Below are 19,473 nucleotides of genomic sequence, written 5' to 3'. Positions count from 1 at the left end.
TTACCTGAGACTTCTAGGTGGGAGAGTAATGAACTAACCAACAAGCCAAAACTACTTTCATATTACATTTGTCAACTAATTAAATTATTATCTTTACATACCATCTATTATATTTTTAACACAATTAAATAATTTTAGTTTTTACTTAATGGGTATTGATTTTAAATTTTATATTATACACATCTATAGTTTTAAATTGTTTAATTTTATACTTTATTTTATAAAATCTTAGGGTCTTAAGATTTTATCAATATTTATGAGTAGAGAGTCATGTTATGGCTTTAGGGTTTAGTGCTTAGGTTTAGGGTCCAAGGCCTTAAGGGTTTAGGGTTTAGGGTCTTTAGGGATTTGGGGTTTAGGGTTTAGGGCCTTTAGGGTTTTGGAGATTAGGATTTAGGAGTATAGGGTCATATTTAACTTAAGATTTAGGGTCATATATTTTTATCAATATCAATTCAATTGACTTAGGAATAGAGACTAGAGAGTTAAATAGCTTTTATTAATATTTATTCAATATAATTAAGAGTATGATAATATTATATTTAGGGACTTAAGGTTTTAGGTGTTACTTTGATTTTAATAATAATATCAAATTAAAATATGTTTAGACAAATAAATATTTTTCTATATATATATATATATATATATGAATATCTATAGCGGGGCGGGGGATCGGGTCGGGAGGCATACCCGCCCCGCCCTGCAGCGGGTTGAGATTTTTTGCCCCGTTCCCGCCCCGCACAAGCCTCGGGTCGGGGAAAATCCGGGCGGGGCGGGGCGGGTTGGGGACAAATTGTCATCCCTAAACACGACGGTGTTGGGTGGCCTCCTTTTGGCTTGGGACACTCCGATACTTAATTCAGTAGTTTATAGTGATAGAAAGTATGAATTGAGAAAGATATGTTTTACTTTTGACCCTTTGGGGTCCTTTTTAAAGTTATATGATTCAACGGTTTCCTCACTTTGAATTTGAGTAGTGAATTGAAACTTGAATGAGTGGATCAGCCTTAACAAACTGGATTCATGGATCAGCCTTAACAAACTGGATTCCCAGCATCTGTTTCTTGAAGGCCTGGTCTCTCTTTTTGGGTGTCTGACGTGTCTGTTTGACTGCCTCGTGTGGGCTTTGACTGTCAATCAGTCTAGTTGGATAATTCAAGTTGGGCATTTTCTATAAATAAATAAATCAACATCGTTCGAAAATGGAATAAAAAATATCCGGAGGCTAAAGGACTGCTTAACCCCTGTTATCCACAATCCAAAGCTACAAGTATCCAGGCTTTCGTGCTCACTCCACAGACTGCTGGTCACCCTCATCCATTTATCTCACCTGAAAAGAATAAACAAACGAAAAAGATGGGACGAGCAAAATGCTAAGAGGGGTGGACAACTATAAATCAGATGATAAGAGAACAATCTTTAAGACTTGCGGAAATTGTAGACTTCTTGCTTCAAAACCACAATCAGCATTAAATCTCTACTTATCAGGTGCATTTTTCCTGGTACCATCTACACTTATCAGGTGCATTTTTAAGGAATGGAAGACAGAAAGTTTTTGTCAATGCACTTTCCCCGAATTAAAATTACTTATAATCTGCATTCGTCTAATTAACCTTTGCTGTTTGTGTATTCATGCTTTTAGCAATATCCTTTATTTATTTTTCTACTTCTACAGACTCTGCATGATTTTTGCTATATAACCTTTTCGATATTTTTTTTTGCTGATTATATGCATGGTTTTGTGTCTGTGATTCGCAGTTTTAAGCAGCAACAAGAAGTGATAGCAGTACTTCCTTTTAGTGAAAGCTGAAAGTGAAAGCAAAGACCCCTCTTCGCCAAACAGGGTGAGTTTTTTTTTTTTTTTTTTTTTTAAATATATTTCTACGTCTCTGATTGTCTTGCTATGTCACTGGTATCAGTTTCATCTGGATTAAAATTACCTTTTGCACTCAAAAAATATATTAAAAAAAAACTAAAAGCATAGTGTGGTGGTTCATTTCTTTTTCTTCTGATACTGCTCTGTTCGTTGAAATTTGCCTTTTGCCACTGTTGATGGCGACAAGGGTGTACTTTTCATCCATGATTTGAATTCATGTGGTGGTTCGATTTATCAGCTTTCGGCTGGAGCTGCTGTTGTTGTGTTTTTCTTTTTCCAATCATGGAGCTTTGTGCTGATTGTTGGTAAATGTTGTTTTACATGGAGTTATAGCTTAGGCAGATGCAGCTGTTAGTAATCAAACTATGATTTGCTTGATGTGATTTTTAGGTATGATTGTCTTCTGGATATACATTTTATTTTCATCACTGAATAGAGATTAAAGAGACAAAGAAGGATTTCCATTTGCATCTCCTTCCATATTACTGAGCAACAAATAAAGTATTGACTTTGTGTTTAGGGTATCATTTTCATTTCCCTCAATCTTTCCACCCAAACTGGTATTTTCTTTAGAGTGTTAGCAAACCCAAAGAACCCGAATTCGCGGCTCTTATTCATGCTACAAACATGCTGAAACTCAAAGTTCAGGACTGTAGTGAGGGCATCAAAGCAAGTGACTTCTTCTATCTTAGTCTTTTGCAGCCCATGCTTCCCCACAATCTCATCCCACACTTTTCCTTTATCCTTGATCATTGCAGCAATGTCAAACTTTTCCGTTTCATCGAAATCCACAAATGGGACATCAAAGATCTCAGACAACACTTTCCATAAGCTTTTCCATGTAAAAAAATCACCATTAGTGCAGTTGAAGGCTTGATTCTTTGCCTTTCTGCTAACAGCTGCCCATACATGCTGCTCTGCTAGTACCTGTGAATCAGTCATATCGCAGAAGTGCTCCCAGGTGTACCGATTGCCAGGATATCGAAACGGCAACCCCTGGTGCCGGCATATAATGGCATACACAGATAATGTCAGCAGTCCGTTATGGATGCTTCTTGAGGATGCACCCATGATTATCGACGAGCGATGCACAGAATAGGTGAACGATGACTGTGAAGCAACTAGGTCTTCCAATGCATAGTAGAAGTTGGGGTAAGGCAATCTAGGAACATCTTCTTGGAAAGGTGATTCATGATGAACTAACTGGTTTGCTAGTGAAGGATCAAATATAGGTCCCATATAATGTTTAGTACCTGTTTGCAGGGTCAGGTGCCTTAGCCGGGAAGGTACTGCTGATCTGAGCACCTGAAGTACATTTGTCAGCATCATTGAATTCAAATTGATGTTAACCTCCTCGCTTTCTTGGAGCTGGAAGGCTACCCAGAATACATGGGTGATTTCATGGGCGATCGGAGAGAGTTCCTTAAACGTATTTTCATAGTCGAGGGCATCAAAGGTTAAGTAACGATCAAGCAAAGAAGAGGGAAACCTGTCCGGCATAGGCCTCCTTGCAGCACCGTAAACCTTCCACGGGCGATCAAGGGCTGTCGGGTTCTTTAGCCCTTCAACGAGGCTCAAACCTGTCATTCCTGTTACACCAACAATCAGTGCAACTGATGTATCAGGTGTTGCTTGTTCCATGGCTTGAAAATACTTGCACAGCAGATTTTGTTTAAAGCTTGTGAGTTGTGCTGCAAGTGTAAGCTATTGGCATCATATATAACCAGTCCTGGTCATGGATTCTAATATTTTACAGGTTTAACAGCTGTATTATTTGTGTTTTATCTTTCAAGCAAACAAAGAACGACATCTATGCATTGACAATGGACGCTAATGGCATTGTATATTATTATAATTTTTCAGTCCATACACATCAACAATATTATCCATTTTGGGTTGTTCGGTTCTCGAACGATACATCAGACCCACACGGCTTTGTCTTCCTAGGGGGTCACCCATCCCAATAGTGTTCTCGCACAAGCATGCTTACCTGCTGAGTTACTACAAGATGTTCTCTTCCAAAAATGCTCTCGCAGAAGCATGACTACAGGATGTTCTCTCCAAAAAAAACGCGTTGTTGATGGTTAGGAACTCTCACATAAGGGGGTATGTTTACACCATTGATTTGAAACATGTGAGACCCAAAGTAGTGGACCCCACTTGTTATCTCATTCATCCACACCTTTAAAAAGTCACCCTTATTTTACACCCTTACATTAGACCCTCATGTGAGAAATCCTTATATATATATATATACAGTTTTTCTCCCATGTGGACCAAGTTTGTGGACCAAATTTACAGCCATTAGATCTGCTGAACGGTTGCAGATGAAAGCCAAGTTTTAACCCGAAACCCATAACGGGTAACCCAACTTTAACGCGTCATCTTCCCAAATCAATCGAGAAATCGAAAAACCCATTCCTTCTTCTTCGATTGTTAGTCCCCCACATCGCCACGGTCCGATCTCGTTAACGCAGCTGGATTTAGCGATGGCGAAGACCAACTTGAGCTCGAAAAACCCATTCCTTCTTCTTTGATTGTTAGCCCCCCACATCGACACAGTCCGATCTCGTTAACGCAGCTGGATTTAGCGATGGCGATGACCAACTTGAGCTCGAAAAACCCATTCCTTCTTCTTCGATTGTTAGTCCCCCACATCGACACAGTCCGATCTCGTTAACGCAGCTGGATTTAGCGATGGCGATGACCAATGTGAGATAGCGAGGTCTTGGAGCGATATTGTCGGGTAAGATGATTGTAGTTTGTCTGATTAGATTAGTTTGATTCTTGTTCCAAATGCTGGTGGAGTAGTTTGTTTAATTTCTTTTTTTCCGATTATTGTTTGTGAATGAAAACACGAAAGTCATGTCCAAAATTCACAAACAATAATCGAAAAAAAAGAAATTAAACAAACTACTCCACCAGCATTTGGAACAAGAATCGAACTAATCTAATCAGACAAACTACAATCATCTTACCCGACAATATCGCTCCAAGACCTCGCTAGCTCACATTGGTCATCGCCATCGCTAAATCCAGCTGCGTTAACGAGATCGGACTGTGTCGATGTGGGGGACTAACAATCGAAGAAGAAAGAATGGGTTTTTCGATTTCTCGATTGATTTGGGAAGATGACGCGTTAAAGTTGGGTTACCCGTTATGGGTTTCGGGTTAAAACTTGGCTTTCATCTGCAATCGTTCAGCAGATCTAATGGTTGTAAATTTGGTCCACAAACTTGGTCCACATGGGAGAAAAACTTATATATATATATATATATATATATGTTAACATATATAACCAGTCATTCTCATGACTTTGTCTAGTAATACTGATTATTTTACAGGTTTTACAGATGCCTTCATGGACGGCAAGGTTACTTGTTCATATTCATATACAAATTTTTTTTTTAATACCAATGAGCCAGGTGGTGCTTCCCTATATTCATAGGCAAATAACAACATATATGCCTCGACAAGAGTATAATTAGGCCATAACTTCATATGTAGCTGAATTATACCGTACTTGTCTTGTCGTTAAAATTCTTTTCACTGGAGCCCGTAGTTCCCTACTAGTAACATTTTGTTCGTATTGAACTAGTTCACACTGTCTCGCACGACTTTGTTTTCCCAAGCCCAGCGCCCTTCTCTACTAGTAACATTTTGCCCGCTTTGAGCTAGTCCATACTGGCTCGCACGACTTTGTCTTCCCAAATCCAACATCAACACATACTAGTTCAAAAAAAAAAATTGTTATTAGTTTGGAAGTTTAGCCTATTATATTATGCACTTCACTTCTTCCACTAGAAAATGTGAGATTTAAAGCACCGAGTCCCTTCGCCACTCGAGACATTTTTTGCATTTGCATATTATTTAAAACTCACACATGGGGTTAAACATATTTATTATTTATACAAACAAATGCATTTTTCTTAGGGTTGTCCAAAAGAACTGTGTCAAATCGAATCGATCGATTGGTCGATTATTGTCTTATATATGTTAGTGAGAATTGATCGAAAAAACAACTTTGTGCTGAAATATCACTAATTTTAAAAATTATAAGTTTCAACACCTAGAAATATTGGTTGAAAAATCACTAATTGATAACTAATTTTTTGGGACTCTAAAATGAAAATATTTTTGATATAGGCAACTGAGCCCTAATTTTCAGTGGGCTCTTTTTGTTTTTTTCCTTGGGCCTATATTGACTTGTTAGGCCTTCTATTAAAAAAAACTTTGGGCCGGGTTTATAACAAATAAAACATATAAAAAAGCCCATGTATTTTAACTGAATACGGAGAACAAACATTGTTTGGGTCAAGAAAGTAACAAGCACGAAGCTGGGCGACTTCTTCTGCTGTGCGCTGCCGGTGCCCTAGAGAGGAACATCCGTGGAACGGTGGTGGTAACTGGAAGATGATTGCGGAAGATTTCAGAGACTGATCAGGTACTCCTTCAAACTCCTCTCGTCGCTTCTTTTTCTTTGTTTCTATTGTCTTTTCCTCCGAATCTGCAAATTCTTCTCCACTTTGTCTGAAACTTAGTCTTTTATTTTGATGGAATATGGAGCCTTGTGTGGGACTGTTGCGATATTTGTCATAGTTTGCGAGCACTCGAAGAACATCTCTGCTTCATGGCTCTAGTTGCATATTTGTGCCCTGGGGAGGCCCTTTAGTGATGGTAGTGTCATGCATACTGCTTTTGAAAGAAGAAAAATGAGTATAATCATGTATGGATAGCACGGGACTTGGAAAATGAACGAGTGGATTTATTGGTTGTTTGATCTTATGCATGTGATTGGTCCGTTGAGACATGAGAGACGAGACATAAACATGCATGGATAGCATGGGCCTTGGGTAAATGGACGAGTGTATTTGTTGGTTGTTTGATCTTATGCTCATTGGAATCCATGAAATAAAACTACATAAAATTTAAACTATTTTTTGCAAATGAACACACCAGTGACAAATTGACGACTAAAATTAGAGGTAAAGCACGTATGAAAGACTGACTTGGGATTCATTTTCCTAATCATAGTTGGAGTATGAGAGAATAAGTATGTCTTGTTTATTCATTTAATGAATTGAATGGTCAAGTTAAACTTTAATTGATTCATTCCTTAGGATGACAGAAACTTTTTGGGGGGTTTATTATGAGGTTCAATTACTTAGGTGTATGTTAATACATGTTGTGTTGGCTTTCAGGTTGGAAACTTGCATTAGTTGACCATTGAGGGTGTTGTTAAGGTAATGGGAGAGCATAATTGTTGAAGCTAGTGTGTGCCTATGTATTCAAAACGGACTGGGCAAATGGATGAGCCTGGTTCTGGGCCCATACGCACAAGTGATCGGCTTAGGAGAAGGCCAAAAGTGTATGGTCGTACATACTTATATAACTATTATTCTCCAAAAATTATTCGTCCTAGGAAAACCAAAACTAAGACAAGGACAGCAGCTTCTCGGATTGCACAGTTATTGCGTCCAGGGAATCGGCCAGTGCGGAGCTCAAATGCTAATAATGTAAGTCTTTACATTTTTATTTCAAATATTGCTGTCCAATGGTTATTTGCGATTAATAACATTTGTTATTACTCTTGTAATTGAATGTGCATGGATCCGAAATGTTGCTGGTTTTTATATTGTAATTTCTCTCCCCCCCCCCCCCCCTAGTTTTTAGGTTTCTCAGTACAGGAGCTCTGGTAGTTATCCTGATGCATTTGTCTATGCAGTTAATGTGCACATCTATGCCAATATGAAGCATCCAATAGCAAACATGGCATAAATTATGGATTCTTGCATAACCGTTATCGGATGCTATTGGCAGAGGTAGGTTGCTTGTTTGGATAGATATGTTTGGGTACTGTTCTAGAACAATGGTGACCCACCTTAACTGATATTTAAAACACGATTTCACTTTTGAGCCTTCCAACTTTTCTTTATTCTAGGTTACTATTAATTGAGTTTAATCAATCTCCTCTTATTGTGAATGCATAAATTTTTCCTACCTATGCTCCCTTTTTCTTGGTTATCTGTGATGAATTGGCTGTTTTATAGGCCTTCAGTGGCCTTCATGCTTAGGTGCATCCAAATAAAGTTAGTTATTCTTGCCTTAATGCAATTTACTACTTAACTTAATGGCTATGATTCTATGAAGTACAAATTGCATTCTGTAGTAATGTAGTATAATTGCGTTTTGGCTGAAGTACCTTGTGAACCCCAAACTAGGCATACTTTTGCCTTTCTGCTTAGAGTTTCTATGTTTACGCCTGTGGTTGTTGGATCGCTTAGGCAAGAAGGCCGTTGCCATAACTCCATTAATCAGTTCTCGGTATGACTTTTAGTTCTCTGATTAAAATCACTACCTTGATGATTAATGTTTATAAAAGAATAATACTATTCTTTCCATTCAAAAAAAAGTTTCTATGTTTACGCCTGTGGTTGTTGGATCGCTTAGGCAAGAAGGCCGTTGCCATAACTCCATTAATCAGTTCTCGGTATGACTTTTAGTTCTCTGATTAAAATCACTACCTTGATGATTAATGTTTATAAAAGAATAATACTATTACTTTGAAAGGAAGAATAATACTATTATGAAACCAGAGCTTCTGACATGGAGTAGTATGTTAAAGGTTTTTAAGTTTGTATAGTTGAATTTTTTGGTCAAATCTAATCATCATTGAAGTGCGGTCAACCCATTTAACCCTCTTTGTCCAAGTCAATCCATTCTTGTTCTTGAACGTTCTTGCTCTCTTTACTAAGAGAAAAATCAATGTGGCACATAACAACCTTGGCATGTTGATATTTTTTTTTATTCGTTTACTGATTTTGCCACCGAAGTTTACATAGAATCCCCATTGTGATCATGCTTGAACATGGGTTTATTTGCTAATTTTTGGTAATCTGTAGTTGAATACCACTTCTTTGACCGCACAACCAAACACATTTTTTCCGTCCAAAGAATTAGATGGACCGAACTGCAATCAGACTAAGACCAATTACCTATAGTTTTTAAGATGTTTTGTAAATTAAATCTTTTGGTGCAAATGACTTAAGGGGAACTTTATTTGCATTAACTTCTTTTTTTAAAAAATAAATTTTTTTACTTGTATTCTCTTGACAATCAAACCAACTATGAACACAGAGCACAAAAGGAAAAAACAAAATAAATTCTAGAGAGTATGTTAAGTGAACCTCGAGCAACTTAAACAGTTGTTTGAGCTTTGGAGGCGAAGCTGAACTTGAGGCCTTGAGTAAGTTGGGTTACTGTGCCATTTAAGTAAACCACCACCTTGCCTCTCCGGCCATGCTGCGCTGGATCCTTCTGTATTTTTTAGAATTTCGGTGAACTGGGCAAGTATTATAGCTTGAACTACATATGCTGAAAGTGCAAATGTTCTTTATCACAGGTAACTAGTGTGTAGACTGTAGTGTATAGTGTGTAGTGTATAGTGTCCACACACCCACGCACACCCTACCAGTAGGGAAAAATGGCAGTCTTATTGTTTCACGGGCATATCTTTAATTTCTAAACTGGTCTGTTCGCAGTTTCATCTCCTTGATGCTGTTAATAAGATTTTCTGTTCAAAAAAAAATCTTTAATTTCTAAATAGCCTATCCAAGGCTAACTTAAATTTGAACAGCCCTTCAAGAGTTATTTTTTTTCTTATAGGTTTTGCTTTTGGTTTTTCTTTGGGCATCGGATGATGCTCCCCAGCTGCTGTTTAAAAGACTATGGGAGGCTCATTTCCTCGCTAAACATCTATGATTTTTCACTGGCTGTTTACTTTTTTTTTTTTGTATGCAGCAATTGTTTCTCACTGATTGTTTTTGTGTATTACATACCTAATAATCTCGAAATTTTATTGATGTGTCTGTATACACATTGTAGGCACATCTGTCCCACAGGGGATTGGATGAAAATGTAGATCATCTTTTCAATGCTTACAGACAGTTTAGTATCAGTGATCTATCTTGTTCGAACTTTGTTTGTAGTCAGCTTCAACCAACCTTCGGCGTTCCACCAGAAAGAGGAGGATTAACACTAATCTTGAAGATTACACTGATAGTTCTGGATCAGATGACGAAGACCTAATGGTAAAGATGTAGAACCATTATTATGCAGTTTTCTTGGTGACTAGCAAAATTTTGTTTTGTTCAACTCTTCACTCACTTAGTTAATCTTTTTTAATTATAAGTTTCAGTGAAATCATCTTTTGATATTATCATATGGAATTCTTTCTCAGAGACCCACACACCGACATATGCGGAACCGGTTGGGGAATAATACAAGCCAAGATGAGTTATTGTCTCCCAAGCGTAAAAAAATTGTGGAGACTAGACCAACACCTCGGCGTGAAGGGCTACGACCACGTCGCTCAACAACAGTTGCTAGGGTAAGATTGAATTTGGAATCTGGGGATGAACAAGATATTTTAGAAGAGAAGGTTGGTCATGATGAAACTGAAAATGGAAACGATGATATCGATGAAAACGATGTGGATGATGACCAGAATGAGATTGATGGTGAGGCAGAAGATGATGATGAGGATGAGGAAGATGATGAAGACATTGAAGAAGAGCAGGATGGTAGGAGGCGATATGATCTCCGGAATCGTGCGGAGGTTCGTAGTCTCTCGGCAGAAGAAGGCAAGCAAAGGCCACGATCTCCTCGACAAGTGTTGCAGCAGGGAATAGGGACCAAGGTGAGCGGTTCAGTAAGAAAGGGTGGATCACGGGTCCATAAGCGTCATCGTTTTTCAAGAGTTGAAGAATCTGATGACTCCCTTCTCGTGGATGAGCTAGACCGGGGCCCTGCAATTCCCTGGGGCCGAGGTGGCAGCAGACCAGGACCACCGTGGCTCTTTGGTGGGCTAGATATGCATGGGACAACTGCATTGGGCTTAAATGTTGCTGCCTCTGGATGGGGTCATCAGGGTGATACTCTTGGTACATTAACTTCTGGGGTTCAAACTGCTGGGCCTAGCTCAAAGGGAGGAGCTGATATTCAACCTTTACAGGTTGACGAGACTGTAAGTTTTGATGACATAGGTGGGCTCTCAGAATATATTGACGCTTTGAAGGAAATGGTTTTCTTCCCCTTATTATATCCTGATTTTTTTGAGAGTTATCACATCACCCCACCAAGGGGAGTGTTGTTATGTGGTCCTCCAGGTACTGGTAAAACTTTGATTGCCAGAGCATTAGCGTGTGCTGCTTCAAAGGCTGGCCAAAAAGTCAGCTTTTACATGCGTAAGGGTGCTGATGTTCTAAGCAAATGGGTTGGTGAGGCTGAAAGACAATTGAAACTGCTTTTCGAGGAAGCACAAAGGAATCAGCCGTCCATCATATTCTTTGATGAAATAGATGGTCTTGCTCCTGTGCGATCTAGCAAACAAGAACAGATTCATAATTCCATTGTGTCCACTTTGCTTGCCTTGATGGATGGTCTTGATTCGCGTGGGCAAGTTGTCTTGATTGGAGCAACCAATCGGATTGATGCCATCGATGGAGCCTTACGTCGTCCTGGTCGATTTGATCGTGAATTCAATTTTCCTTTACCAGGTTGCAAGGCCCGTGCTGAGATATTGGACATTCACACTCGCAAATGGAAGCAGCCTCCTACTGGAGAACTGAAATTGGAACTTGCAGCTAGTTGTGTTGGATATTGTGGTGCTGATTTGAAGGCTTTGTGCACTGAAGCTGCTATTCGTGCTTTCCGTGAAAAATATCCTCAAGTTTACACAAGTGACGACAAGTTTCTGATAGATGTTGATTCAGTTAAGGTTGATAAATATCACTTCATAGAAGCCATGTCTACAATCACTCCTGCTGCTCACAGGGGCTCCATTGTACACTCCAGACCATTGTCATTAGTAGTTGCACCATGTCTTCAGCGACATCTCCGAAAAGCCATGAACTATATATCTGATATCTTTCCTCCACTGTCATCTGAGCTGACAAAGCTTTCCATGTTGTCGTATGGGTCTGCAGTTCCTCTTGTGTACAGGCCTCGGCTTTTGCTGTGCGGAAGTGAAGGCTGTGGGCTGGTATTTATTTTGGAACCTGTTGATTTTGACAAGTTGGTCATTTGGACCGCAAACTAAAGATACTGATTTCGTTTACAGGATCATCTTGGACCTGCAATTTTACATCAACTGGAAAAATTTCCTGTCTACTCACTTGGACTGCCATCACTTCTTTCTGATCCAAGTGCAAAGACACCTGAGGAGGCGTTAGTGCACATATTTGGTGAAGCAAGGAGGACAACTCCGTCAATACTTTACATTTCTCAATTCAACCTTTGGTGGGATAATGTGAGTTCATTTTTTTCTCTCAATTTTTTTCATGCTGATGCAAAAACTATTATCTATGTTTGATATTTCATTATTTGGTTGATGAGAGTGAAATAATGTATTAATGTACTATGTTCCACATTGTATTATCTGGGCTCTGATAAATTTAATTTTCCAGGCAGATGAGCAGCTCAGGGCTGTTCTACGGACTTTGCTCGAAGAATTGCCATCTGACTTGCCCATATTATTTATTGGAACATCCTTAGTTCCACTTGCTGAAATTGAAGGGGCACCATTTTCAGTGTTTACACTCCAATCTGTGTAGGTCTCACATATCTTGCATGCAGCCATTTTTTGTTACTCATGGCACTGCTGTTTTTAATTTGTTCTTCTTACATTTTTGAGCCACTGGAATCAGGTTTCCATATTTGAATTGGCCATTGCAATTGTAAACATTATAGTTTGAATTAATTTGAACAATTTTTTTTCCTTTTAACATTATATTGTTATGACATTTCTATACTTTAACGGTGTATTGGATTCTTACTTTATTTAATTGTTGTTTCCCACCCTTTGTTTTTCTTTTGAAACTCAAAACTAAAACCAAGGGATATAGGTATCGAATGCATCAATGCAGCTGGAATTAGGTGACTTTTGTTACCTACAAAGCCTTTTTGTATAGTTATTTTTTTAGATGTTTCATTTGAAGCATGTTATCTGTGTCTGGTACCATAAATCCAAGGCTGAACAAAATTATGTTCCTATTTTCCTCCATGCTCGTTCTACACAACTCTTGATAGTTGATACTGCCTAATGTTATACGTGGTGTGCATTCAAAAATATTATACATAGGAAATGGAATTTTATTTTTATTCTCTTCCATCATTCCTTAAGTCTGTAAATTTAAGTTGGAAGTTCTTTCTAGTTAAGTCATTCATACATTTAGGAAGTATTTTTATGGTTAAGCATTTTACTTTAGTCATATGTTTGCCTTTCAATGTCAGATGTCAGGTTGATGACCCATCGATAGAAGATAGATCATTGTTTTTCGATCGTTTAATTGAAGCTGCTTTGTCTGTTTCTTTGGAGAGTGTGACCAAAAGATCCCAGGATGTGCAATCCCCACATGAACTTCCCAAGGCTCCAAAAGTGGCAAGTGGCCCCAAGGCCTCAGAGTTAAAAACCAAGGTGGAAGCTGAGCAGCACGCTCTTCGTCGATTGCGGATGTGCCTCAGAGATATTTGCAACCGGTAGGGTGGTCTTTACTTTGTTCTATTTCTTGAAGCTTTATGTACTATCTACTTGGTCACTGTCATGGTTGAGCTTGATTCTTACTAAACTTGAGGTAAGGCTTAGTTAGTTAGTTATATGGTGAGAAAAAAATTGTGCAACATCATCTTTTGATGATCCTGCCTTAGCAGGTGCTGAGAGAAGTGATGATGTGTTCTTAACATCCAACATATTCCCCAAAAAGGCAGTGCTCATTGATAGTGATTGGCTGAGCATTCAGAAAAGAAAAATAGAACATAGATTGCATTAACTGTGGCACTTTATACCTAATTCTTCCCAACTCAATGGTTTTTCTTCCTCTACTACAGGATATTGTATGATAAACGGTTTAGCGCCTTTCATTATCCAGTCACTGATGAGGATGCTCCCAACTATCGCTCAATAATCCAGAATCCTATGGACATGGCCACTCTGTTGCAGCATGTTGACTCTGGCCAGTACATTACAAGTACAGCATTCCTGCAAGATCTCGATCTCATTGTGACCAATGCAAAGGTTTGCTTGCCGATATTTGCTATTGCTCATAACAGTGACGTTTGACTTCAAAGTACTCCTTTTAATTATTGTTTTTGTGTATTCCAAAATAGATTCGTGGACAGTTACTGATTGCATTTATGCTAATATGCTTGGAGTGTAGATGCTGTGTATTTAGGTGAAAATGTTCTTAAGTGCTAAACATAGCCTCTTTGTAGTCTTGATTGCACCATCTTGGTGCTGTAGTAAAATTATTTCCCTCTGGGATAGAGAAAAAGAAATGGTTGGTTGGGGTTTTTTTTTTTTTTTTGGAAAAAGGGCGGGGGGGGGGGGGGGGGAGCAAAAAAATTTGAAGGAGACAAGTGGTGACATGCTGAACATGTGTATGATAACAGATATTGTTGGTTTATGTTGCTTCGGAAGTAATGCCTGTTAACAATTATTATATTCTGTTTGCGTTTAAGATGATTTTGGGTTCTTTTTTTTTTATCTCCTTTTTTTTTTTTTTTTTTTAGATTTGCTGAGGAAATTTTTTCTGTCATCAATCATTTACTGTCACTGATCTTGTAATGTCATCAACCAACATAGAAAACCAACTGTTGATTATCAAGACCTCCTGTTGCTTGTGTAATTTTTTGAGTGTGCTTGAACTCTCAATCCTACTCTTTAAATTGCTTCTAAAATGGATTATTTTCCTTTCAGGTTTTAGTTTTAGCATTAATTATTTAACTATTCTTTTATGTTCAATGGTCAAGTTTCAGAGGTGCAAGGTCACATGTTCAAGCTTGGAAACAGCCTCTCCGCATAATATGCGTTGAGAAGGCTGCATACAAGGGTTATTGCATAGGATTTTTGTCAACAGGGTATGTTCTAGGGCTGTGAACGGTGCTTGAACATTTACTTTTTGGAAAAATAGGGAATTTAGGAATTTAGGCTAAGGATTATTTCTACTCTTGAAGCAATAAATTTAGGGCTTGAAACAGTGAAGAATATTTGTGAAACTGTTTAGAAAAGATAAGAGTAAACAAGAAGAAATAAGACAGATGCATCATACTTAGGGTCTTTGCCATCACACCTAAGAAAAATTGCCTCACTAAATCAAAAAGACAATCACTTGGTAGAAAATCATCCCAAATACTATTCATTCATTCATCATCATCATAATTATAGAGAGCTCTTACATCCATTTATTTAGATTTCATATTAATCCTAATTCTACAGTGACTTTCCTCCTAAAGACACTATAACTCCTAAAATAAGCTAATGCGATCCATCTCTAAAAAGTCTTGACTAAACAAAATAACATATAGAAGGCTAAAGACATTTTGTGACACTAATAAAACAGCTTTTATCCTAATAATTTCTGAAATTCCAGAAAACCTGTAAATTCCAAAAATAACCACACACTGTCCTTGGACTTCAAAAGTCTGGGGAATTGCTCTGTTGATGATGGGTATTTGCTGGGTCTCAAATTCTACAGTAGACAAAGAACTGATAGCTTGGAGTTTGTTGGGCAGGGGCAAGCAGCAAAAAAAGTTCATTCAGATTATCCCCATGTCAGTGATGTGGTTGATCTGGTTTCATTCATAAATGGTTTGACTGCATTGAATTTTGGCGCATGTCTTTTTCTGGGAATGTTTTTGATCATATTAACATTTCAGCCTTGTAGTTGATGGGTTTGCACTCCCTTAGTGCTCTTAAAAAAAAATTCCATTAAAAAAAATTAAAATTAATGAGAACTCAATAAAAACTGATCCAATAATTAACAAAATTAAGTAAACCTAAAATATGACTTAAAATTTAGCAGAAAGGACTATAACGTCCAAAAAGACATGATTCTAAGTTTCTTTAATATTTGGCTTTCTGTCTTCTTGACCTTTTTGTCTTCTGCATCAGTATATGTCCATTTGTGCTCACAAGCAGTGGACTCGGAGACATGTTATCATGCTAAGATAACCCTAGTTGGGGGAAGTCTGATAAAGTTGGATATTAAATTTCATGAAACAAGGGATTAATTTTTGTTATAGATTGAGTACTGACTGCTCACCCAAAAAAGAACAAAAAAACAAGGAAAGGAAGAAAGAAATAAGAAAACTGACCTTCTGAAGTTTTTCATATAATCTAGCATGTGACTATTCCGTCAATTATGATAGATGTTTCCTTGTAGGTCACCAGCTTCTATGTTCTATTTCTGTGTTTAATTAGATGGAGAAACTCATATGCATAGGATAAATTTTTTATGCTGAATTTTGATAGAGGAAAACCAACACCAGAGATCTTATCAGCAGTAGAGAATCTGATGTTGATGTCATATGATCTAAGAGAGAGAATATTTGATACTGAAAGTGTCCTTGCAAAATAGTTCTCCGTTAAATCCACAATACTAATGTGATCTATACTTTGGCAATAATATTGCAAATGAGTAACTGGCCATCTTTGAGAATGTCACTGTTTTCAGAATGTTAGTATTTTGTGTGTCAGTGGAATCTGTGAATTATTATAATTACTAGCTGTTATATTTTCAGGTTTATAATGGAGATGATTATAACGGTGCCAGGATAGTTAGTAGAGCTTACGAGCTTCGTGATGCTGTGAGTTCCTTCTTTTCCTTCCTTTTGTCTTTTTCTCCTTTTTTATCATTAGTCTTTGGGTGCTTGCTCCATTTGTTGAAATACTGTTTTTCACATAATTTTCAGGTGCATGGTATGCTTTCACAAATGGATCCTACACTAGTTGCCTATTGTGACAAAATAGCTGCCCAAGGGGGTCCAGCGCATATTCCCGATGATATAGGGGGGTATATTTTTCCATCAACTCCAGTTGCACAGTTGGGAGCTGTTACTAGAGCGAGTGCCCGACTTCGTAATGTCCCACCTGAGGTTAATCTGAACCAAAGTTATGAGGCTCTGAAAAGACCAAAGAAGAATGCTGATGTTGTCCATGCAGCAGGTATTGTTGCATTTATTGTGGCCAGATATATATTTATTTATTGAATGGTAAAATTTTATTGAAGCACCAAGAAGGTGCAGGCAAACTACTAGGAGGCTAAACTGAGAGCCTCATATAAGTTGTTACGCGAGATTGGAAGCCCTAACTTCATCCCACTAATATGCCTATCAACAAAAATGTCCCCTATTGTTGAGTATTCTATTAGTTTGTTCTTTCTACAAAAGCCACATAATTGCCAGAGGAATAGACTGGTGAAATTTCTTCTTCACTTTATTAGTCTCAAGAGCCCCAGTCCTTGAGCTCATCTGCTACAGTACTACTGATGGCCCAGTTTACACCCATGATCTTCCACCTATCGCTCCAGATTTTCCTTGACCAGGTACAATGATGAAGAACGTGGTCAATTGACTCCAAATCCTCCATGAACGGGGAATATCTGTTCACCATTTGGTAACCCTTTTCTGCAAATTATGAATGGTCAAGAATCAAGATTCTAACCCAATTAGTTTCCCAGTAGAAAAATGCAATTCTAGGTGGAATTTTAGGCTTCGATATACACTGCAAGGCGAAGGGAGGGTTGCCAAAGCAGTGATAGTCTTTAAGGAGCTCCTTGTAGAAAGATCTGACTGTGAACTGATTATCCTTGGTGTGCTCCCAACAAATTCTATCATCCACAGTATTGTCCAGTCTTGTATTATAAATAAATCCCAAGAAATTACTAAAAGCATCCATTTCCTTGTCTTGAGCTGCCATACTGAAGTTGATGTTCCAACATAAGCCAGGAGGCGTAAGCTATTTAAGTCTTTAAAGACAGACTCTTTTTGTACTGACATCCTTTATAAGTTAGGAAAGATGAAGTATCTATATCCTGAAAACAATCTTGCCCTCATTACCAGCCTTACGGAATGTAAGATTTTGCTGCTCTTCCCAGCCTTTTTTGATGGGTCTCCAAAAGACTAGTACCATAACCTTCCTGTCGGATATCAGAGATCCAACCATAGAATGCCATGTCTTGCCACAACCAGCTTTCTCCAGAATTCATCTTTATCATAGCAAAATCTCCATAGCCACTTGGCAATTATTCAAGTAAAGCTTTGTTGAAGAGCCAAAGAGATGTGATTCCAAGACCTACTATTGAGAACTGTATGATTGAAGCAATTAAGCCCTACCTAGCCTGTATGATTTTGAAGTTGAATGATTGAATTTTATGGTCGGCTAACATTTTGGAATTTATTTGTTGTTTTTCTTTCTTAGAAAGTAATTGTTCCTTGTTTTTCTCTTATCCTCATTTGAATATGCTGCTTTTGGTTTTTCTGAAACGATTAATTGCTAGATGAACTATGTGTCTTTCCTGAATGACATTCTACTTCCTGACAATCAGCTTCGAGTGCGGAAGCCAAATCACAATATCAAGATTCAACGCAACCAATGCAAACTGAAGAAGTTGAGATAAATGAGAAAATTCTTGAAAGGCCCGAACCCTCCTTTGTTGAGGGTAGCCCACGCGAAACTCCTGGAGAGGAGGCTACTGCTGATGCTGGTGAGAGTAGATCTGAAGATGTTGCGATGTCAGACGGTGAGATTTCAAGTCAAGTGGAGTCTGTCAAGCAGCTGTTTGTGAAATGCACTGAAAACTACTGTATTCCTCAGCTTGAAAGGCTCTATACTCGTATTATGAAGGGTGTTTTTGTAGCTAAAGGAGTAGAAGACAATACCAAGCACTCAATTTTGAGGTTTTTATTCAAATTTGCTGAAGACGAGGCAAACTTTTCATGCTGATACCTTTTTTCCCCTGAGAAAAAAATTGAAAAAAAGAAGGTAGTTTAGTTGATGTAAATTCGGGATTTTTCTTTCTATGCAAAATTGAGTGAGCAATTTCTGTCCAGCCTATGTGTACAATTCAAAGCATATGTATACATAACATAGGCTCATCAAGCTGGCATGTCTTAACATGGATTTAGCTTGTACATCAATTCTTGTACGGTTGTATTGGGGTTGTAAAGCTTGAGAATTCAGCCACCCTGGACTGTGAATCTCCCCGACTCTTAGACACGGTCCATGCTCATGCTTATGAACGGCTGAACGGTCTTTGAATTAGATTTGGAGGCCCTGCAATTTCCTTGGAATTGTTTAGTCTGAAATTATCATCGAATGGCAATCCAATGATCCTTGTCGTGAATCTACAAATAAAACTTGAAAATATCTGCAAATAAAACTAGAAAATAAAAAAAAAGGTCAAAAAGGCTAAGCTTGGGTATGCAAATGTCTCACGTAAAGCATATCTGCTTTATTGCAAGTATCCAACGCATGGGTATTGATCGTTGGATAGAACTTTAAGAGTCTAAACTTTCAGGGGGATTTGAGAGCCTTCAGATCCCTCTGAAGGATGTAGTAATCAAGCCAATGACTAACTAAAACTACTAACTAAAACTGAATGAGGATCGAATCGAGAACTGACTCGACAACATTTTTCCTACATTACAATCGTCTTTACGATATAATTCACTCAAATTCCAACCCCACATACGAATTGAGTTTTCACAACCACAATCGCATCCAACAATCCATAACCTCAACTTCCATCTAATATCCAACA

General features: G+C 38.1%; 2 protein-coding genes across 3 annotated transcripts; one reads left to right on the top strand and one right to left on the bottom strand.

Moving 5' to 3' along the window:
* Positions 1-2,336: 2,336 nt before the first annotated feature.
* LOC119981484 (3-oxo-Delta(4,5)-steroid 5-beta-reductase-like) lies at positions 2,337-3,693 on the bottom strand. Its single transcript, XM_038824624.1, has one exon. It carries the CDS (start codon positions 3,515-3,517, stop codon positions 2,393-2,395), a length of 1,125 nt encoding a protein of 374 aa, XP_038680552.1. The 5' UTR covers positions 3,518-3,693; the 3' UTR covers positions 2,337-2,392.
* A 2,492-nt stretch (positions 3,694-6,185) lies between these two features.
* Positions 6,186-18,850, top strand: LOC119980917 (ATPase family AAA domain-containing protein At1g05910-like). Of its 2 annotated transcripts, XM_038823757.1 has the most exons (11): positions 6,186-6,320; positions 7,078-7,392; positions 9,865-9,966; positions 10,116-11,918; positions 11,997-12,185; positions 12,343-12,485; positions 13,169-13,414; positions 13,763-13,949; positions 16,454-16,519; positions 16,625-16,877; positions 18,259-18,850. In XM_038823757.1, exons 2-11 carry the CDS (start codon positions 7,159-7,161, stop codon positions 18,654-18,656), a joined length of 3,621 nt encoding a protein of 1,206 aa, XP_038679685.1. In that variant the 5' UTR covers positions 6,186-6,320; positions 7,078-7,158; the 3' UTR covers positions 18,657-18,850. The 2 variants fall into 2 exon arrangements, with proteins under 2 accessions (XP_038679685.1, XP_038679686.1); XM_038823758.1 differs by lacking the exon at positions 6,186-6,320 and having other exon boundaries at positions 7,271-7,392; positions 9,869-9,966.
* The last annotated feature ends 623 nt before the right edge of the window (positions 18,851-19,473 follow it).

Source organism: Tripterygium wilfordii, chromosome 16 (genome assembly GCF_013401445.1).
Source record: "Tripterygium wilfordii isolate XIE 37 chromosome 16, ASM1340144v1, whole genome shotgun sequence".
NCBI lineage: Eukaryota > Viridiplantae > Streptophyta > Magnoliopsida > Celastrales > Celastraceae > Tripterygium > Tripterygium wilfordii.
This window is presented reverse-complemented; position numbering and strand designations above follow the sequence as displayed.

Bases quoted from the DNA above. Each gene is read 5' to 3' on its own strand.
- LOC119981484 (XM_038824624.1), bottom strand. From the start codon at position 3,517: ATGGAACAAGCAACACCTGATACATCAGTTGCACTGATTGTTGGTGTA.
- LOC119980917 (XM_038823757.1), top strand. From the start codon at position 7,159: ATGTATTCAAAACGGACTGGGCAAATGGATGAGCCTGGTTCTGGGCCC. The intron at 9,967-10,115 runs GTAAAGATGTAG...ATTCTTTCTCAG, and splicing joins CAGATGACGAAGACCTAATG to AGACCCACACACCGACATAT. The intron at 12,186-12,342 runs GTGAGTTCATTT...TTAATTTTCCAG, and splicing joins TCAACCTTTGGTGGGATAAT to GCAGATGAGCAGCTCAGGGC.